Here is a 24037-nt window from a genome sequence, read left to right as displayed (position 1 = left end):
ATCTTGAGTTTTTCGTACAAGCCTCCAAAAACGGACCTCAGAACGGCGCTTCCTGTAGAATAACCTCGCAGATCATCGTTGCCAGCTAGATTAAGAGCGTTTTCGTTGTGGGATTGTGGCAAATTCCTCGTAAATCATCTCAGTTATGATATTCGTGTCGATTGTTCGTTGTTTGTTCAAAAATTTTTCCATGAGACGGTTTTCGAACATGATATCTTGAGTTTTCCGTACAAACCTCCAAAAACGGACCTCAGAACGGCGTTTTCTGAAGAATAACCTCGCAGATCATCGTTGCCAGCTAGATTAAGAGCGTTTTCGTTGTGGGATTGTGGCAAATTCCTCGTAAATCATCTCAGTTATGATATTCGTGTCGATTTTTCGTTGTTTGTTCAAAAATTTTTCCATGAGACGGTTTTCGAACATGATATCTTGAGTTTTCCGTACAAACCTCCAAAAACGGACCTCAGAACGGCGTTTTCTGAAGAATAACCTCGCAGATCATCGTTGCCAGCTAGATTAAGAGCGTTTTCGTTGTGGGATTTTGGCAAATTCCTCGTAAATCATCTCAGTTATGATATTCGTGTCGATTTTTCGTTGTTTGTTCAAAAATTTTTCCATGAGACGGTTTTCGAACATGATATCTTGAGTTTTTCGTACAAGCCTCCAAAAACGGACCTCAGAACGGCGCTTCCTGTAGAATAACCTCGCAGATCATCGTTGCCAGCTAGATTAAGAGCGTTTTCGTTGTGGGATTGTGGCAAATTCCTCGTAAATCATCTCAGTTATGATATTCGTGTCGATTGTTCGTTGTTTGTTCAAAAATTTTTCCATGAGACGGTTTTCGAACATGATATCTTGAGTTTTCCGTACAAACCTCCAAAAACGGACCTCAGAACGGCGTTTTCTGAAGAATAACCTCGCAGATCATCGTTGCCAGCTAGATTAAGAGCGTTTTCGTTGTGGGATTGTGGCAAATTCCTCGTAAATCATCTCAGTTATGATATTCGTGACGATTGTTCGTTGTTTGTTCAAAAATTTTGCCTGAGACGGTTTTCGAACATGATATCTTGAGTTTTCCGTACAAACCTCCAAAAACGGACCTCAGAACGGCGTTTTCTGAAGAATAACCTCGCAGATCATCGTTGCCAGCTAGATTAAGAGCGTTTTCGTTGTGGGATTGTGGCAAATTCCTCGTAAATCATCTCAGTTATGATATTCGTGTCGATTGTTCGTTGTTTGTTCAAAAATTTTTCCATGAGACGGTTTTCGAACATGATATCTTGAGTTTTCCGTACAAACCTCCAAAAACGGACCTCAGAACGGCGTTTTCTGAAGAATAACCTCGCAGATCATCGTTGCCAGCTAGATTAAGAGCGTTTTCGTTGTGGGATTTTGGCAAATTCCTCGTAAATCATCTCAGTTATGATATTCGTGTCGATTTTTCGTTGTTTGTTCAAAAATTTTTCCATGAGACGGTTTTCGAACATGATATCTTGAGTTTTTCGTACAAGCCTCCAAAAACGGACCTCAGAACGGCGCTTCCTGTAGAATAACCTCGCAGATCATCGTTGCCAGCTAGATTAAGAGCGTTTTCGTTGTGGGATTGTGGCAAATTCCTCGTAAATCATCTCAGTTATGATATTCGTGTCGATTGTTCGTTGTTTGTTCAAAAATTTTTCCATGAGACGGTTTTCGAACATGATATCTTGAGTTTTCCGTACAAACCTCCAAAAACGGACCTCAGAACGGCGTTTTCTGAAGAATAACCTCGCAGATCATCGTTGCCAGCTAGATTAAGAGCGTTTTCGTTGTGGGATTGTGGCAAATTCCTCGTAAATCATCTCAGTTATGATATTCGTGACGATTGTTCGTTGTTTGTTCAAAAATTTTGCCTGAGACGGTTTTCGAACATGATATCTTGAGTTTTTTCGCACAAGCCTCCAAAAATGGACCTCAGAACGGTGCTTCCTGTAGAATAACCTCGCAGATCATCGTTGCCAGCTAGATTAAGAGCGTTTTCGTTGTGGGATTTTGGCAAATTCCTCGTAAATCATCTCAGTTATGATATTCGTGTCGATTTTTCGTTGTTTGTTCAAAAATTTTTCCATGAGACGGTTTTCGAACATGATATCTTGAGTTTTCCGTACAAACCTCCAAAAACGGACCTCAGAACGGCGTTTTCTGAAGAATAACCTCGCAGATCATCGTTGCCAGCTAGATTAAGAGCGTTTTCGTTGTGGGATTTTGGCAAATTCCTCGTAAATCATCTCAGTTATGATATTCGTGTCGATTTTTCGTTGTTTGTTCAAAAATTTTTCCATGAGACGGTTTTCGAACATGATATCTTGAGTTTTCCGTACAAACCTCCAAAAACGGACCTCAGAACGGCGTTTTCTGAAGAATAACCTCGCAGATCATCGTTGCCAGCTAGATTAAGAGCGTTTTCGTTGTGGGATTGTGGCAAATTCCTCGTAAATCATCTCAGTTATGATAGTCGTGTCGATTGTTCGTTGTTTGTTCAAAAATTTTGTATGAGACGGTTTTCGAACATGATATCATGAGTTTTTTCACTTTTTTTTCAAATTTATTCAGTATTTCTAGTAGAATTAGTGAGATAAGTAAAAGTTCGCTCGTTTCATTATAATTTACTTTGATTGTTACGAAAAAAAACAGGTTATTGATTAAGAATTTCTACTTAAACACTAATTAACCGTGAAATTTCAAGTAGCCAAAGGAAAGTACTTTATAATTGTCTAATCGTTTAACTAATACACGCCCATTACCTTATAATGTAAGTAAATCATGTCGTCGAGGCCTTCACGCGTTAAAATATTTTAACAATATATTGCAAAACAAAAAAATCGCTTCAACGATTTTTTTCAAATTGTCTAAATGCGCGAAAAAAATAAATCGAGGTCGTAATTCTTGCGGCAGATCTCGACGAACTACGATTTTATTTTATTTTTTCTATGACAGAGACGATATTTGATCAAGCGAAAAACGTTACGAGGGTTGAACGATTTGAAATCCTTATTCGTTTTTGGAAAATCTTGACTTGACTTTGTGGAATCCATGGAGAGTCTCAATTCCTGGACAGGAGTTGTGAATTCCGTTTTAATTATCTCGTTTTCATAACTGCTTGGAGTTTCTTCAACACCATAAACTTCTTTCTAAAGACTAATCGCCTCGGTTAAAGATTTTGCATGGAAATTGCAGACGCATCAACTTTTAAACACGAAAACTAGTCTCAAAAAATATAAAGACCTTCCTTGACTCTTGTAGGGCCGTTTAAAAGGTAAATATTTTGTCTAATTGTAATAACAATAATAATAAGAACCATGTTTTACCTGCTCTATAGAATTTAACGACTATTCAACATAAAAAACAAGGTACGCATAGATGAATACATAAGGCATCATATACCATTGGATGTTTTTCAAATTTCAATCAGTTAGTCGACTCTAAATCACACGTATACATTGATTGAAAAGATTGGTAGAAAAATATATTGAAACTAAATTTGATGTGTTATTTTTTTCGAAAAAATAATGTTTTAAAACAGTAAAAGACAGTTTTCAATAACCAATTGCGTCGAATTATGTAACGGCGACTTATTTTTGCGTAGTTCAATGCCACTATCCTAATGACTGCGCCAATTTTAGCGTTTTTGCCAAAAAAGTAATTTTTTCGAAAAAATAATGTTTTAAAACAGTAAAAGACAGTTTTCAATAACCAATTGCGTCGAATTATGTAACGGCGACTTATTTTTGCGTAGTTCAATGCCACTATCCTAATGACTGCGCCAATTTTAGCGTTTTTGCCAAAAAAGTAATTTTTTCGAAAAAATAATGTTTTAAAACAGTAAAAGACAGTTTTCAATAACCAATTGCGTCGAATTATGTAACGGCGACTTATTTTTGCGTAGTTCAATGCCACTATCCTAATGACTGCGCCAATTTTAGCGTTTTTGCCAAAAAAGTAATTTTTTCGAAAAAATAATGTTTTAAAACAGTAAAAGACAGTTTTCAATAACCAATTGCGTCGAATTATGTAACGGCGACTTATTTTTGCGTAGTTCAATGCCACTATCCTAATGACTGCGCCAATTTTAGCGTTTTTGCCAAAAAAGTAATTTTTTCGAAAAAATAATGTTTTAAAACAGTAAAAGACAGTTTTCAATAACCAATTGCGTCGAATCATGTAACGGCGATTTATTTTTGCGTAGTTCAATGCCACTATCCTAATGACTGCGCCAATTTTAGCGTTTTTGCCAAAAAAGTAATTTTTTCGAAAAAATAATGTTTTAAAACAGTAAAAGACAGTTTTCCATAACCAATTGCGTCGAATCATGTAACGGCGACTTATTTTTGCGTAGTTCAATGCCACTATCCTAATGACTGCGCCAATTTTAGCGTTTTTGCCAAAAAAGTAATTTTTTCCGAAAAAATAATGTTTTGAAACAGTAAAAGACAGTTTTCAATAACCAATTGCGTCGAATTATGTAACGGCGACTTATTTTTACGTAGTTCAATGCCACTATCCTAATGACTGCGCCAATTTTAGCGTTTTTGCCAAAAAAGTAATTTTTTCCGAAAAAATAATGTTTTAAAACAGTAAAAGACAGTTTTCAATAACCAATTGCGTCGAATTATGTAACGGCGACTTATTTTTGCGTAGTTCAATGCCACTATCCTAATGACTGCGCCAATTTTAGCGTTTTTTCCAAAAAAGTAATTTTTTCCGAAAAAATAATGTTTTAAAACAGTAAAAGACAGTTTTCCATAACCAATTGCGTCGAATTATGTAACGGCGACTTATTTTTGCGTAGTTCAATGCCACTATCCTAATGACTGCGCCAATTTTAGCGTTTTTGCCAAAAAAGTAATTTTTTCGAAAAAATAATGTTTTAAAACAGTAAAAGACAGTTTTCCATAACCAATTGAGTCGAATTATGTAACGGCGACTTATTTTTGCGTAGTTCAATGCCACTATCCTAATGACTGCGCCAATTTTAGCGTTTTTGCCAAAAAAGTAATTTTTTCGAAAAAATAATGTTTTAAAACAGTAAAAGACAGTTTTCAATAACCAATTGCGTCGAATCATGTAACGGCGATTTATTTTTGCGTAGTTCAATGCCACTATCCTAATGACTGCGCCAATTTTAGCGTTTTTGCCAAAAAAGTAATTTTTTCGAAAAAATAATGTTTTAAAACAGTAAAAGACAGTTTTCCATAACCAATTGCGTCGAATCATGTAACGGCGACTTATTTTTGCGTAGTTCAATGCCACTATCCTAATGACTGCGCCAATTTTAGCGTTTTTGCCAAAAAAGTAATTTTTTCCGAAAAAATAATGTTTTGAAACAGTAAAAGACAGTTTTCAATAACCAATTGCGTCGAATTATGTAACGGCGACTTATTTTTACGTAGTTCAATGCCACTATCCTAATGACTGCGCCAATTTTAGCGTTTTTGCCAAAAAAGTAATTTTTTCCGAAAAAATAATGTTTTAAAACAGTAAAAGACAGTTTTCAATAACCAATTGCGTCGAATTATGTAACGGCGACTTATTTTTGCGTAGTTCAATGCCACTATCCTAATGACTGCGCCAATTTTAGCGTTTTTTCCAAAAAAGTAATTTTTTCCGAAAAAATAATGTTTTAAAACAGTAAAAGACAGTTTTCCATAACCAATTGCGTCGAATTATGTAACGGCGACTTATTTTTGCGTAGTTCAATGCCACTATCCTAATGACTGCGCCAATTTTAGCGTTTTTGCCAAAAAAGTAATTTTTTCCGAAAAAATAATGTTTTAAAACAGTAAAAGACAGTTTTCAATAACCAATTGCGTCGAATTATGTAACGGCGACTTATTTTTGCGTAGTCCAATGCCACTATCCTAATGACTGCGCCAATTTTAGCGTTTTTTCCAAAAAAGTAATTTTTTCCGAAAAAATAATGTTTTAAAACAGTAAAAGACAGTTTTCCATAACCAATTGCGTCGAATTATGTAACGGCGACTTATTTTTGCGTAGTTCAATGCCACTATCCTAATGACTGCGCCAATTTTAGCGTTTTTTCCAAAAAAGTAATTTTTTCCGAAAAAATAATGTTTTAAAACAGTAAAAGACAGTTTTCAATAACCAATTGCGTCGAATTATGTAACGGCGACTTATTTTTGCGTAGTTCAATGCCACTATCCTAATGACTGCGCCAATTTTAGCGTTTTTGCCAAAAAAGTAATTTTTTCCGAAAAAATAATGTTTTAAAACAGTAAAAGACAGTTTTCCATAACCAATTGCGTCGAATCATGTAACGGCGACTTATTTTTACGTAGTTCAATGCCACTATCCTAATGACTGCGCCAATTTTAGCGTTTTTGCCAAAAAAGTAATTTTTTCCGAAAAAATAATGTTTTAAAACAGTAAAAGACAGTTTTCCATAACCAATTGCGTCGAATCATGTAACGGCGACTTATTTTTACGTAGTTCAATGCCACTATCCTAATGACTGCGCCAATTTTAGCGTTTTTGCCAAAAAAGTAATTTTTTCCGAAAAAATAATGTTTTAAAACAGTAAAAGACAGTTTTCAATAACCAATTGCGTCGAATCATGTAACGGCGACTTATTTTTACGTAGTTCAATGCCACTATCCTAATGACTGCGCCAATTTTAGCGTTTTTGCCAAAAAAGTAATTTTTTCCGAAAAAATAATGTTTTGAAACAGTAAAAGACAGTTTTCAATAACCAATTGCGTCGAATTATGTAACGGCGACTTATTTTTGCGTAGTTCAATGCCACTATCCTAATGACTGCGCCAATTTTAGCGTTTTTGCCAAAAAAGTAATTTTTTCCGAAAAAATAATGTTTTAAAACAGTAAAAGACAGTTTTCAATAACCAATTGCGTCGAATTATGTAACGGCGACTTATTTTTGCGTAGTTCAATGCCACTATCCTAATGACTGCGCCAATTTTAGCGTTTTTTCCAAAAAAGTAATTTTTTTCGAAAAAATAATGTTTTAAAACAGTAAAAGACAGTTTTCAATAACCAATTGCGTCGAATTATGTAACGGCGACTTATTTTTGCGTAGTTCAATGCCACTATCCTAATGACTGCGCCAATTTTAGCGTTTTTGCCAAAAAAGTAATTTTTTCCGAAAAAATAATGTTTTAAAACAGTAAAAGACAGTTTTCAATAACCAATTGCGTCGAATTATGTAACGGCGACTTATTTTTGCGTAGTTCAATGCCACTATCCTAATGACTGCGCCAATTTTAGCGTTTTTTCCAAAAAAGTAATTTTTTTCGAAAAAATAATGTTTTAAAACAGTAAAAGACAGTTTTCAATAACCAATTGCGTCGAATTATGTAACGGCGACTTATTTTTACGTAGTTCAATGCCACTATCCTAATGACTGCGCCAATTTTAGCGTTTTTTCCAAAAAAGTAATTTTTTTCGAAAAAATAATGTTTTAAAACAGTAAAAGACAGTTTTCAATAACCAATTGCGTCGAATTATGTAACGGCGACTTATTTTTACGTAGTTCAATGCCACTATCCTAATGACTGCGCCAATTTTAGCGTTTTTTCCAAAAAAGTAATTTTTTTCGAAAAAATAATGTTTTAAAACAGTAAAAGACAGTTTTCAATAACCAATTGCGTCGAATTATGTAACGGCGACTTATTTTTGCGTAGTTCAATGCCACTATCCTAATGACTGCGCCAATTTTAGCGTTTTTTCCAAAAAAGTAATTTTTTTCGAAAAAATAATGTTTTAAAACAGTAAAAGACAGTTTTCAATAACCAATTGCGTCGAATTATGTAACGGCGACTTATTTTTGCGTAGTTCAATGCCACTATCCTAATGACTGCGCCAATTTTAGCGTTTTTGCCAAAAAAGTAATTTTTTCCGAAAAAATAATGTTTTAAAACAGTAAAAGACAGTTTTCAATAACCAATTGCGTCGAATTATGTAACGGCGACTTATTTTTACGTAGTTCAATGCCACTATCCTAATGACTGCGCCAATTTTAGCGTTTTTTCCAAAAAAGTAATTTTTTTCGAAAAAATAATGTTTTAAAACAGTAAAAGACAGTTTTCAATAACCAATTGCGTCGAATTATGTAACGGCGACTTATTTTTGCGTAGTTCAATGCCACTATCCTAATGACTGCGCCAATTTTAGCGTTTTTGCCAAAAAAGTAATTTTTTCCGAAAAAATAATGTTTTAAAACAGTAAAAGACAGTTTTCAATAACCAATTGCGTCGAATTATGTAACGGCGACTTATTTTTGCGTAGTTCAATGCCACTATCCTAATGACTGCGCCAATTTTAGCGTTTTTTCCAAAAAAGTAATTTTTTTCGAAAAAATAATGTTTTAAAACAGTAAAAGACAGTTTTCAATAACCAATTGCGTCGAATTATGTAACGGCGACTTATTTTTGCGTAGTTCAATGCCACTATCCTAATGACTGCGCCAATTTTAGCGTTTTTGCCAAAAAAGTAATTTTTTCCGAAAAAATAATGTTTTAAAACAGTAAAAGACAGTTTTCAATAACCAATTGCGTCGAATTATGTAACGGCGACTTATTTTTACGTAGTTCAATGCCACTATCCTAATGACTGCGCCAATTTTAGCGTTTTTTCCAAAAAAGTAATTTTTTTCGAAAAAATAATGTTTTAAAACAGTAAAAGACAGTTTTCAATAACCAATTGCGTCGAATTATGTAACGGCGACTTATTTTTACGTAGTTCAATGCCACTATCCTAATGACTGCGCCAATTTTAGCGTTTTTTCCAAAAAAGTAATTTTTTTCGAAAAAATAATGTTTTAAAACAGTAAAAGACAGTTTTCAATAACCAATTGCGTCGAATTATGTAACGGCGACTTATTTTTGCGTAGTTCAATGCCACTATCCTAATGACTGCGCCAATTTTAGCGTTTTTGCCAAAAAAGTAATTTTTTCCGAAAAAATAATGTTTTAAAACAGTAAAAGACAGTTTTCAATAACCAATTGCGTCGAATTATGTAACGGCGACTTATTTTTGCGTAGTTCAATGCCACTATCCTAATGACTGCGCCAATTTTAGCGTTTTTTCCAAAAAAGTAATTTTTTTCGAAAAAATAATGTTTTAAAACAGTAAAAGACAGTTTTCAATAACCAATTGCGTCGAATTATGTAACGGCGACTTATTTTTACGTAGTTCAATGCCACTATCCTAATGACTGCGCCAATTTTAGCGTTTTTTCCAAAAAAGTAATTTTTTTCGAAAAAATAATGTTTTAAAACAGTAAAAGACAGTTTTCAATAACCAATTGCGTCGAATTATGTAACGGCGACTTATTTTTACGTAGTTCAATGCCACTATCCTAATGACTGCGCCAATTTTAGCGTTTTTTCCAAAAAAGTAATTTTTTTCGAAAAAATAATGTTTTAAAACAGTAAAAGACAGTTTTCAATAACCAATTGCGTCGAATTATGTAACGGCGACTTATTTTTGCGTAGTTCAATGCCACTATCCTAATGACTGCGCCAATTTTAGCGTTTTTTCCAAAAAAGTAATTTTTTTCGAAAAAATAATGTTTTAAAACAGTAAAAGACAGTTTTCAATAACCAATTGCGTCGAATTATGTAACGGCGACTTATTTTTGCGTAGTTCAATGCCACTATCCTAATGACTGCGCCAATTTTAGCGTTTTTGCCAAAAAAGTAATTTTTTCCGAAAAAATAATGTTTTAAAACAGTAAAAGACAGTTTTCAATAACCAATTGCGTCGAATTATGTAACGGCGACTTATTTTTGCGTAGTTCAATGCCACTATCCTAATGACTGCGCCAATTTTAGCGTTTTTTCCAAAAAAGTAATTTTTTTCGAAAAAATAATGTTTTAAAACAGTAAAAGACAGTTTTCAATAACCAATTGCGTCGAATTATGTAACGGCGACTTATTTTTACGTAGTTCAATGCCACTATCCTAATGACTGCGCCAATTTTAGCGTTTTTTCCAAAAAAGTAATTTTTTTCGAAAAAATAATGTTTTAAAACAGTAAAAGACAGTTTTCAATAACCAATTGCGTCGAATTATGTAACGGCGACTTATTTTTACGTAGTTCAATGCCACTATCCTAATGACTGCGCCAATTTTAGCGTTTTTTCCAAAAAAGTAATTTTTTTCGAAAAAATAATGTTTTAAAACAGTAAAAGACAGTTTTCAATAACCAATTGCGTCGAATTATGTAACGGCGACTTATTTTTACGTAGTTCAATGCCACTATCCTAATGACTGCGCCAATTTTAGCGTTTTTGCCAAAAAAGTAATTTTTTCCGAAAAAATAATGTTTTGAAACAGTAAAAGACAGTTTTCAATAACCAATTGCGTCGAATTATGTAACGGCGACTTATTTTTACGTAGTTCAATGCCACTATCCTAATGACTGCGCCAATTTTAGCGTTTTTGCCAAAAAAGTAATTTTTTCCGAAAAAATAATGTTTTAAAACAGTAAAAGACAGTTTTCAATAACCAATTGCGTCGAATTATGTAACGGCGACTTATTTTTGCGTAGTTCAATGCCACTATCCTAATGACTGCGCCAATTTTAGCGTTTTTTCCAAAAAAGTAATTTTTTTCGAAAAAATAATGTTTTAAAACAGTAAAAGACAGTTTTCAATAACCAATTGCGTCGAATCATGTAACGGCGACTTATTTTTGCGTAGTTCAATGCCACTATCCTAATGACTGCGCCAATTTTAGCGTTTTTGCCAAAAAAGTAATTTTTTCCGAAAAAATAATGTTTTAAAACAGTAAAAGACAGTTTTCAATAACCAATTGCGTCGAATTATGTAACGGCGACTTATTTTTTCATAATTTAAGGTCCTGTGTGAACCATGGGACTTTAAATCGTAATTAGTTTAAATAATTGATGCTAAAGAAATCTAATTTCTCTATTTCTCAATCTAATATATCGTGTTTTAATAGAGAAAAGGAGAAAGGTTGTGATTTTGGGTATACCTCAAGGCTATAAATAAATTGACACATTATAACTAAAAATGCGAAGAAAATGAAATAAAAAACGATTAAAAGGTTCTTAGCAAGTTAATTGAATATTTAATAACTTCTTTAAAGTTATTGTGATACATCTGGAGGTGATTTTAATTAAAAATATGTGTGATATCATCTGGTTGCATCGTGGATTAGCATAAAGAAAGCTGAGAAACAGCTTACACAATTTTTTTCATTGAGATTTTAATTGGATGTTAATTGTCATATTGTTTCATAAAATGAATGGACAAATTAGATACAAATTTTTTTAATAAGAATTCTGCAAAACGGATCACAAATAAATCAGAAACAGAAAACAAAAACAAAAAAAATTGAAGATGTTGTTCAAATAAACTATTTTTTTTCACGATTCTTGATAATTTGTTTCATTATGTGACCTTTGAGGAAACCTGGGTTTATTATTATATACCTAAATCAAAATGGCAGCCAAATGAATGGACTATAGTCAATAGAAGCCATCAAAATCAAACAAAAACAATGAAATGACAGGTTTATAGCCTTGGTATTCATTCATTCACTATTTGTTTGAAATGTAAGCAATTTTTCAACGTTTTTTAATAATTTGCTTCATTATGTGACCTTTGAGGAAACCTGGGTTTATTATTATATACCTAAATCAAAATGGCAGCCAAATGAATGGACTATAGTCAATAGAAACCATCAAAATCAAACAAAAACAATGAAATGACAGGTTTATAGCCTTGGTATTCATTCATTCACAATTTATTTGAAATGTAAGCAATTTTTTCACGATTCTTGATAATTTGTTTCATTATGTGACCTTTGAGGAAACCTGGGTTTATTATTATATACCTAAATCGAAATGGCAGCTAAATGAATGGACTATAGACAATAGAAGCCATCAAAATCAAACAAAAACAATGAAATGACAGGTTTATAGCCTTGGTATTCATTCATTCACTATTTATTTGAAAAGTAAGCAATTTTTTCACGATTCTTGATAATTTGTTTCATTATGTGACCTTTGAGGAAACCTGGGTTTATTATTATATACCTAAATCAAAATGGCAGCCAAATGAATGGACTATAGTCAATAGAAGCCATCAAAATCAAACAAAAACAATGAAATGACAGGTTTATAGTCTTAGTATTCATTCATTCACTATTTGTTTGAAATGTAAGCAATTTTTCAACGTTTTTTAATAATTTGCTTCATTATGTGACCTTTGAGGAAACCTGGGTTTATTATTATATACCTAAATCAAAATGGCAGCCAAATGAATGGACTACAGTCAATAGAAGCCATCAAAATCAAACAAAAACAATGAAATGACAGGTTTATAGCCTTGGTATTCATTCATTCACTATTTATTTGAAATGTAAGCAATTTTTTCACGATTCTTGATAATTTGTTCCATTATGTGACCTTTGAGGAAACCTGGGTTTATTATTATATGCCTAAATCAAAATGGCAGTCAAATGAATGGACTATAGTCAATAGAAGCCATCAAAATCAAACAATAACAATGAAATGACAGGTTTATAGCCTTGGTATTCATTCATCCACTATTTATTTGAAATGTAAGCAATTTTTTCACGATTCTTGATAATTTGTTCCATTATGTGACCTTTGAGGAAACCTGGGTTTATTATTATATGCCTAAATCAAAATGGCAGTCAAATGAATGGACTACAGTCAATAGAAGCCATCAAAATCAAACAAAAACAATGAAATGACAGGTTTATAGCCTTGGTATTCATTCATCCACTATTTGTTTGAAATGTAAGCAATTTTTTCACGATTCTTGATAATTTGTTCCATTATGTGACCTTTGAGGAAACCTGGGTTTATTATTATATACCTAAATCAAAATGGCAGCCAAATGAATGGACTATAGTCAATAGAAGCCATCAAAATCAAACAAAAACAATGAAATGACAGGTTTATAGCCTTGGTATTCATTCATCCACTATTTGTTTGAAATATAAGCAATTTTCTCACGATTCTTGATAATTTGTTCCATTATGTGACCTTTGAGGAAACCTGGGTTTATTATTATATACCTAAATCAAAATGGCAGCCAAATGAATGGACTATAGTCAATAGAAGCCATCAAAATCAAACAAAAACAATGAAATGACAGGTTTATAGCCTTGGTATTCATTCATTCACTATTTATTTGAAATGTAAACAATTTTTCAACGTTTTCTAATAATTTGTTTCATTATGTGACCTTTGAGGAAATCTGGGTTTATTATTATATGCCTAAATCAAAATGGCAGCCAAATGAATGGACTACACTCAATAGAAGTCAAGCAGTGGTGCCATCTATTGTTCGATTATACTTTTTTTTTACCTGTTCATATAATTTTTAGTGAAATTTTTTAATCAGTTACATACAGGCCTCGAAACGGTGACATTGAACAAATATTAACGTGACAACTAACAGATGCTCGGTTCATTAATAAAACAAGGTTTGTTTTACAAAAACAGCATGTATTATTGATATGCTATTTGTAAATAAGATTTGACTTCTTCAATCTGGCGTCAGCTGCAACAATTGAGAAACTCTTCGTTTTTAATTATTGAATTAATTATTGATTGAACCACGCACCTCATGTCGTCTTCTATTCGAGCTGTTTGACGCGCCGTTTTTCGTTTAATTCACGTCGAAACCATCCCACGAAAATTTAATTCCATTTTTTGACCAAGACGAATGTTTCAAATATCTGCAAACAACTCAAATACTAGGACGTCACTGTCGGATTTGACGTATTCACATCAGTGTTGCCATATCTCAAAACTTTGTATAATAACTTTACCCGAAGCAGGCGGAAAGGATCAAGAAGATTGCAATAAAAACAATTTTATTATTTATAACTTTTCGGTCGCTAATTCGAGCTAATAGCTTTTAAAGGAAATTTGGCGGATTCGCCGGATATAATTCTCCATAAAGCGTCAAGTTATTGTATTGCTTTTGTAAGATGTTTCATGCCACTTTTTATAGAGACGATTTTTTGCTTATTTACAATAAAATTTAGAAATTTTTAGGAAATAAGATTCCAGAATGTGAAAATAATTTATATAAATTAGTCTCAGACACAGTAAATAGTCTGATTTAATTATTAGAAAGTAAACGGAGTATTTAAATAAATTAGTGTGTTAAGATTTAGTGTATAGTGACTAGTTAAGTGTATTTAGTGTTATTATGGAAATATTACGTGCCTATAAATTTATTCCACCGTCAATAATTAAGAAAAACATTACAAGAAGGACAATCTGATGTTTTAGCTGTCATAATTGAAAAAAAAAAACAAGAAATAAAAGCACAAAAATCAACGAATTATAAGTATAATTGTCAAATGTCAAATCTTACATTGCCATTACGAAGTTTGACATTTGACATTCGACATTCGACTTTGACATTTAACTTTGGCATTTGACATTCGACATTCAACTTTGGCATTTGACATTCGATATTTGACATTCGACTTTGACATTTGACTTTGGCATTTGACATTCGATATTTGAGATTCGACTTTGATATTTGACTTTGACATTTCACTCCACCGTTAAAAACCGTTTAAATAATTAAGAAAAACATTACAAGAAGGACAATCTGATGTTTTAGCTGTTATAATTGAAAAAAAAAGCAAGAAATAAAAGCACCAAAATCAACGAGTTATAAGCATCATTGTCAAATTTCAAATCTTACATTGCCATTACGAAGTTTGACATTTGACATTCGACATTTGTCTTTGGCATTTAACTTTGACATTTGACTTTGACATTTGACTTTGACATTCGACTTTGACATTTGACTTTGACATTGACCGTAACTGATTTATTAATACTTTTAGCGAAAACAATCAATCTCTAGATGTAAAATTTCACTGATAATTGAGATATTATCGTCGGTATCGTCATTATATTTTTTTACAAATTAAAATTGGGTGCTGAGCGAGTTAAGTATGTTATTAAGTTCATGATCCGTGTAATTCAAATATATAATTATATCTTATCAAAGTTGATGAGTACCGAAAACATAATTAATATAATTTATTGACACAACTTCGCGAAATGTCAGTTAATTATAATATTTATATAACAACATATGGAAAAACGGATTTCGTGTCAAAGGACATCGTACAGTTAATTTTTTTAATTTTCTTTAATTCGAATTGGGTCAAATTTGGTATTTTTAATACCAAGTTGCATCAAATTTAGTTAAAAAATTGCGTTGCAACGCTTCAACTTCAACATACTTTATTTCACTAACCAGACTGGGATCAACGAACCCATCGATGGGTCCAGAACCCATCTTTGATGTAGCCAAAAGCGTCTACAGACAAACGAAGGTCCAGAGGCTAGATTTCTAACTGGACACTGCCATCTAAGAGTCAAACTCCACACCAAGGACATCACAGATGATCCGGAGCCCCTTTGGTGCTTGGAGGAGGACGAAAGTGTCTTTTTAAAGGACCTCGGTCTAATCTAAAGGCTTCCTGGTCGTTCCCTACTTTGAACTATGATCTACCATGAAGATATTGAGTTGGTTTTTTCATGGACGGTGGTGCATCTGACGAAATGACGAAAAAACGTGTTTCTAGGATAGCTCAACTCAATATTTATAAAGTTTTAACTCAATCGACACACATACTTTATCGTACCTCATCCATATTTCAATTAGGCAATCATTTGGGCGTTGAATATTCAAAATAAAGGTTTTTTCATACATAACTAGGTTAAATAAAATAATTGTCCGCAACCAATTACCTGGAGTTTGAATAATTATTTTGTTATCACAACATACTTGGATTTTTGTTATTCCTTACGGCTTTTTCCAACACAAACTTCGAAAACCAAGTGTTTCTCGCGAAGAAGTTTCATCCTTTCATCCTGTAGGGAATTTCGACTATGATTGAATTCGGAAAACCATCGAAGCGTTGTGACCAAAAGTCGAAGCGAGTTGTTTGACGCCCTGTTCTCGGTTTAAATCACGTCGAAACCATCCCAAGAAATGTAAACTACTCAAATAGTTGTGAGAATAATTAGCAAACCAATTTACGTCTTCCAATTTTATTTTCTTTAAGATTTCTAATGTTAATACCGCGCGTACGTTTTTGAAACTATATTAGTTTTTTTTTGCGAAAATAAACACGAAAATAATTAATTGATTTACATTTGTTTTTTTTTTGAGATTTGATTCGGTGTTTAAGGTCGCTTTCACCTATAAACATCTAAATTCTATCTTGAAACTTTTATACAGTTTTTGATTACTTTTGTTTAATTTTAAAATTAATTGAACTACTTTCTAAAATGAGTTGTTTCCAAATTTCTGTCCACGCAACGTTTTCCGCTTGAATTCCCACAATTTTACATTAATTTGAACGCTTACCGGAATGTTCCCGCTACACAAACAAACGCAAGTGATTTTTTCCGCGTTTTTGGAAATAGAAAGTTGCGAGGGGGAGTCGAATCGGGTAACATAACCTCAAAATCATGATTTTCGATTAAAATTCGGATTATTTTGTTGAGTGGAATCTGTGTCACGCCGGTAAATTTGCGTTTTTTAGTATTTTTTAGTATTTATTTCGAATGAAAGGCTCGTTAAGGATATCCTGAAGCTATAAAAAATTTGGAAATTTGCCTAATTGATTCGTTAATATATTATCGAATTAATTATAACAATTAACATCAATTTTGTAAATACTTTTTGCTTTTATCATATAATGATTTAAATTTTAATAAAAACAGAATCAATCGACTTCGCTAAGGCCCCTTAAACATTTAATCAAAGTTTCTAGAAAACGCTGTGTCCCCTCCAAATATTTAAAATATTTTATTAGATTTTGGACGTGCCCCCTAGAATATTAATTGTTTATTATACAATTTTGAACTAATCTTAATTTTTTTTTTTCAACTATTATTAACGTTAAGTTTTTCGTTCATGTGAAATTATGAGAAAAAGGTAACGCATTTTCGCTTCCAAAATTTCTTTTTTTACTGATGTGAGCCTAATTATATTTTTTTGATTAAAATAATAAATTTTTTAGAAAGTTTTGTGGAAATTAATTGATCTTCCGGAAAACTATTCATAAAATTGTGAGAAAAAGGTTGCGCATTTTCTCCAATAATGAGATTTTTTTTTATATTAAATATAATTATTAATATTTATATATATTATATAAATTATATCACTTGAGACATTCTGAGGAAAAGGTAGCGTATTTTTGCACTAAATTTATCATATGAAAATTTAGAGAAAAGGGTAGCGCATTATCGTAGATTATTGCTGTTTTCCAACATTTTTATTCTTGAATTTTGGACTAATAATATTATTTACAATATAATAAAATTTTTTGAAAAATTTAAGTGAAAATCATCTGAAAAACCCAATTACAAAATTATGAGAAAAAGGTTGCGCATTTTTAAATCTATAATGTTTTCCTAAATGGTCATTTTCCGCTGAAATTTTTTCAATCAAATTCAAATATTTCGAAAAATTCAAGTGAATTGATCATTTGAGAAAGCTCTTAGAAAAGGTATAAGAAAAAGGTTGCGCTTTTTTGTGTCTATATGTATCTTCAAATGTTGTGCTTTCGATTTTCAGTGGAATTTGGTTATTGAAATTTGAATATTTTGAAAAATTTAGTAGAAATAAATTGGTCATTTAAAAAAGTCAATAGGAAAATTATGAAAAAAAAGGTAACGCATTTTCGTTTGCTACTACTGCTCTCAAAATGTTTTATTTCCGTTTTCCGCTTGAATTTTGCATTAATAATATTATTTATATTGAAATTTTTGAAAAACTTTCTGTCAAAATCAATTGGTCATCTGTACAAGCAAAAAAAAGGTAGCGCAATTTTGTTTTCAATGTTTCTTTAAAAGTTGTTTTTTTTAATTTTGTCATTCAATCTAAACATTTCAAAAGATTTCGTAAAAAACAAATGCTCTTCTGAAAATTAAAAAATTATCAAAAAAGGTTGCGCATTTTTGAGTCTATAATGTTTTTCCGTATGTCCTTTTTCCCCTGGAATTGGTTCATTCAAAATCAGATATTTTGGAAAACTTAGGAGAGATAAATTGGTAATTTAAAAGAGTCAATAGTAAAATTATGAAATAAAAAGGTAACGCATTTTCGTTTACCATTACTGTTTTCTAAATACACGTTTTCCGCTTGAATTTTGCATTAATATTATTTATATTGAAATTTTTGAAAAACAAAATCAATTGATTATCTGGAAAAGTGATTGGAAAAATTTTTTTAAAAAAAAGGTTGCGCATTTTTTATGACTATATAATATCTATCTTATTGTCGTACATTTATTTTTAATAGTAATTGGTCATATAAATTCCAATATTTCCAAAAATTTTGTAAACAATACGAAATTATCAAAAAAGGTTGCGCATTTTTGAGCCTATAATGTTTTTCCGTATGTCCTTTTTTTCCTGGAATTAGTTCATTCAAAATCGGATATTTTGGAAAACTGTATGAAAATATATAGATCATTTGAAAAAAAAGGTAACGCATTTTCGTTTACCATTACTGTTTTCTAAATACACGTTTTCCGCTTGAATTTTCCATTAATAATATCATTTATATTGAAATTTTTGAAAAACGTTCTGTCAAAATCAATTGATTATCTGGAAAATTATTTAAAAAAAAAGGTTGCGCATTTTTTACGACTATATAATGTCTATCTTATTGTCGTACTTCTATTTTTAATAGTAATTGGTCATATAAATTCCAATATTTTCAAAAATTTTGCAGAAGTTATGAAACTACGAGAAAAAGGTAGCGCATTTTTGTGCTACGCCTATAACGTTCTCCTAATCGCCGTAATTTCGGTTTTCACTCGAATTCGACCATTCAAATTCTAATTAAACTAATTCCCAAAAAGTCCTCGTCAGTATTTTTATATCAGTATAAGTGATTTCGTTGCTCGTCCTTTCACTTAATTACAAATCAAATCTCGTTCAGACTCGATTCGAGAAATCAGATCAGACAAAGACACCTGCACCCCCCGTATATCCAAATTTATATACATAAATATATATGAAAAAAAAAAGAAAAAAATTTTTCTGCAACGCTATAAGTATATAAGTATATATTTACCTTTGCTTCCGACTCTCACAGCCTCGTTAACAACAGAAAAAACAGTCAGTACCAAGAATATCTTTAATCCACCATTCATCTTGAACATAATCAAAGTCACTTTCGAAGTGACTCGCGCACGTCTGTCGGTCTGTAACACACTACCCTATATTATGTACACGGTGCAGCGACTGGTGGTTTTTTACAATTTCCGTCTTTTTAAAACCTTGCGTTCCTCCACTTCATCGAGCCCGTAGTGGGACTCGGTGCGGTCTGAAAGCCGCAAGGTTACCAATAAGAAATCATATTCGAGTCAAATAGATTGTATTATTTTTACCTAATATATTTAACTATATTTAACTAAAACATAGTTAAACATATTTAAGTTATAATTAATATTTACACGATTGTCGGAAATATTTTTAATTGTTTGTTAATTAATATTCCATATATATATATATATATATATATATATATATATATATATATATATATAGTGTGATTTATCTTTAAATCTCATAATAATAGGTTTTGATACAAAATAACGTGTTGAATAACATGAAATTGATTATTGCCTGTAGACCTATTTGGCCTAATAGGTTTCGAGATCTTTCATTATTCACAAATGTCTGTTAACCTCCTCCAATTATTTGTTTTTTGCCTCATTTCGACAGTCCTTCACTTCCAATATTCTCAAATATCTTTTAACCTCCTCCAATTATTCGTTTTTTGATTCATTTTCCAGTCCTTCGATCCCAAAATTCTCATACCTCTATGAAACTCCTCCAATTAGTTATTTTATGCTTAATTTCGACAATATTTCAGTCAAAACATTCTCAAATCTGTTTAACCTCCTCCAATTAGTTATTTTTTGCATTATTTCAACAATATTTCAGTCAAAATATTCTCAAATCTGTTTTAACCCACTCCAATTAGTTATTTTTTGCTTTATTTCGACAATATTTCAGTCCCAACATTCTCAAATCTATTTTAACCTCCTCCAATTATTCATTTTTTGCTTTATTTCGACAATATTTGAGTCAAAATATTCTCAAATCTATTTTAACCTCCTCCAATTAGTTATTTTTTGCATTATTTCGACAATATTTCAGTCAAAACATTCTCAAATCTGTTTTAACCCACTCCAATTAGTTATTTATTGCATTATTTTCATAATATTTCAGTCCCAACATTCTCAAATCTGTTTTAACCTCCTCCAATTAGTTATTTTTTGCATTATTTCGACAATATTTCAGTCAAAACATTCTCAAATCTGTTTTAACCTCCTCCAATTAGTTATTTTTTGCATTATTTCGACAATATTTCAGTCAAAACATTCTCAAATCTGTTTTAACCCACTCCAATTAGTTATTTATTGCATTATTTTCATAATATTTCAGTCCCAACATTCTCAAATCTGTTTTAACCTCCTCCAATTAGTTATTTTTTGCATTATTTCGACAATATTTCAGTCAAAACATTCTCAAATCTGTTTTAACCCACTCCAATTAGTTATTTATTGCATTATTTTCATAATATTTCAGTCCCAACATTCTCAAATCTGTTTTAACCTCCTCCAATTAGTTATTTTTTGCTTTATTTCGACAATATTTCAGTCAAAATATTCTCAAATCTATTTTAACCTCCTCCAATTATTCATTTTTTGCATTATTTCGACAATATTTGAGTCAAAATATTCTCAAATCTATTTTAACCTCCTCCAATTAGTTATTTTTTGCATTATTTCGACAATATTTCAGTCAAAACATTCTCAAATCTGTTTTAACCTCCTCCAATTAGTTATTTTTTGCTTTATTTCGACAATATTTCAGTCAAAATATTCTCAAATCTATTTTAACCTCCTCCAATTATTCATTTTTTGCTTTATTTCGACAATATTTCAGTCAAAATATTCTCAAATCTATTTTAACCTCCTCCAATTATTCATTTTTTGCTTTATTTCGACAATATTTCAGTCAAAATATTCTCAAATCTATTTTAACCTCCTCCAATTAGTTATTTTTTGCTTTATTTCGACAATATTTCAGTCAAAATATTCTCAAATCTGTTTTAACCCACTCCAATTAGTTATTTATTGCATTATTTTCATAATATTTCAGTCCCAACATTCTCAAATCTGTTTTAACCTCCTCCAATTAGTTATTTTTTGCATTATTTCGACAATATTTCAGTCAAAACATTCTCAAATCTGTTTTAACCTCCTCCAATTAGTTATTTTTTGCATTATTTCGACAATATTTCAGTCAAAATATTCTCAAATCTATTTTAACCTCCTCCAATTAGTTATTTTTTGCATTATTTCGACAATATTTCAGTCAAAACATTCTCAAATCTGTTTTAACCTCCTCCAATTAGTTATTTTTTGCATTATTTCGACAATATTTCAGTCAAAACATTCTCAAATCTGTTTTAACCTCCTCCAATTAGTTATTTTTTGCATTATTTCGACAATATTTGAGTTAAAATATTCTCAAATCTATTTTAACCTCCTCCAATTAGTTATTTTTTGCATTATTTCGACAATATTTCAGTCAAAACATTCTCAAATCTGTTTTAACCTCCTCCAATTAGTTATTTTTTGCATTATTTCGACAATATTTCAGTCAAAACATTCTTAAATCCATTTTAACTTCCTCCAATTAGTTATTTTTCGCTTTATTTCGGTCATAAGTTCTTGGCATCTTACGAGGATGTCCCCACAGTAAGTAATATTAGTTTCGACGAGACCGTACGAAATACGAAGATCAGCAACGCAATGATCGACCAAACCAGTTGAAGACTCCAAAAATGATGAAGACGGCGTTTCAAAAAGTGAAAATTGGGACTTGAGAGAAAGCTGCACACCACGTTTACTCATAATGGAACAAAAACATCGTTGTTAAAATGTTTCCAACGAGTATTTCACAGCTATAAAGTCGACTTTGGAGGTCCAGCTCCCAAAGCAAAAGAACAATCAAAGCAATGGAATCGGAAGGGAGAAAAGGCTCTAAAAAAACCTAAAGACCGTTCCGTTCCATCGGCAAGCATCATTTTTCGAAAAAATTCTCTTCGGTCATAGTTTTTCCAACAATGAACATCGATGGGGGCTTACAAAGAGATTACGTCCAAAAATTTTTGTGTTTCCTTTATTGGACCAGGTATTTCAGGTATCTAGTAGTTCAATTCCGCGATTATTCAACCAGGAACTAACGTTTCATTCAATTCCTTATCAATCTTATCAAAATACTTGTATGTACAAGTATTCTTTGCTGTCATTGAAAATTGTTTGTTGTCTAGTCGATATTTATAATATTTCTTTATGACACTTGTAAATTTCAGTTTTGTTATTGTGGAAAAATTATTATTCCATCAATTTTGCGCAAAATATTTGAAGAAATCTGATAAAATGAGATAATTAAAAATATCCAAGTTCTATTTTTGTTTACGCGATATAAATACTAATGATTTTATGGTACTACTCAAATATTTTTCGAAAATTATCGTCACTGAGATTTTAAACAAACTCGAGATACAAACAAACTGAAAATCTATGAAATAATGTAGATAAAGACGGAAAAAATCTATGACTCAACATTTTTTCCGTGGAAATTAAGAATTTGAACAATTTTTGAAACATTTTAATATAAAAAATCTTCCAGATTTCTGTATAACCAAATTTAAACTTGTTGGATTGATGTAGCGGCCATTTAAATCGCCCGATCTTACCTCTCTTGATTTTTTACCTGCTTATCGCGATAAAAATATCTGTTTGTTAATGTAGAACGCGATCCATATTGCAGTTAACAATTATTTCAATAATTTACCAACACCAAATGCTAATTTCGTTTTTGCAATTTCTTTTATTAATTTATTCGTACAAATCAACCATATGGTCATCGTTCAATAACTATATAACATATTGAACCTATAAAAAATCAAAATATATACATAAGGACATCAAAAATTTCAATAATTATTGTGTAAATTTCGACATCGAAAACATTGAACTAACTGACGAAATTTATAGAAAAAAAAAACAGAAGAAATTGAATAGAAACGTCGTAAAGTCAAGAAGAAGAATCCGCACACGTACAATGAGTATAATATTACGTCGTTAAGGTAGTCACACACTTGTCGGAGCGTTCGCAACGAACGGATCGAATTTATTTCGCGCACAGGTATTCAAACCCCACAAATTACCGATTTCAGTCAATTCGTCGAACCAGGTCTTATGAAAAGACAAATTTTCGTCCTTTTCCGATAATTCACATCAATTATGGCGGGCACGTTTACGTGGCTGTAACACAACGCCGACTGACGCTTGAATATCAGTCGGCGTTGTGCTGCAGCATCAGAGGGCTTCGCAATCGTCTACGGCGCGCGGTTGGGGAAACAAAATCCCCTGAAAGGATTTGAAATGGAGTAAATTTAGGGCGGGGCTTCACTTTTAAATATTGACCGTAAATTGTTTGAAAAATTTTTTGGTGTCTTCAACAACAGATGTTTTAATCAATCAATTACGTCATTATCGAGTTTCGATGATTTGATTTAATTATAATTTAGTTTTTCGGTTGTAGTTTTTATTTTCAATTAAGTATGCATTATGAAAAATGAAAAAAATAGTGAAAGTTATCGATATCATATTCAAAATTTGACCGAAATTTATCATCTGTTTTTGTAAATGGGTTTTTTATGTGTCGATTGGCCAATAAAAGGAATTAAATACATAAAATTTTATAATGTAATCAAACCTAACCTAAAAGATTTTTAATTATGGTTAATATGTGTAAAAACACCTTCTGAAACTTTGTTTTTAATTTTATAAGCAGATATTATGATTATAATAATTATATATAGGCCAGGAGCCAGGTAATGACGAGTGTATTATTAGGAACCTTATTTTTGTTATAATTTAGT

General features: G+C 31.5%; 1 protein-coding gene across 1 annotated transcript in view; it reads right to left on the bottom strand.

Moving 5' to 3' along the window:
* LOC130896618 (uncharacterized) overlaps positions 1-19438 on the bottom strand; it is a 64759-nt gene extending 45321 nt beyond the window's left edge. The window contains exon 1 of the mRNA XM_057804819.1: positions 19142-19438. Coding sequence (XP_057660802.1) covers positions 19142-19229 — 88 coding nt within the window. The 5' untranslated portion in view covers positions 19230-19438. The remainder of the gene's footprint in view (positions 1-19141) is intronic.
* Between the last annotated feature and the right edge of the window lie 4599 nt (positions 19439-24037).

This window comes from Diorhabda carinulata, chromosome 7 (assembly GCF_026250575.1).
Source record: "Diorhabda carinulata isolate Delta chromosome 7, icDioCari1.1, whole genome shotgun sequence".
NCBI lineage: Eukaryota > Metazoa > Arthropoda > Insecta > Coleoptera > Chrysomelidae > Diorhabda > Diorhabda carinulata.
This window is presented reverse-complemented; position numbering and strand designations above follow the sequence as displayed.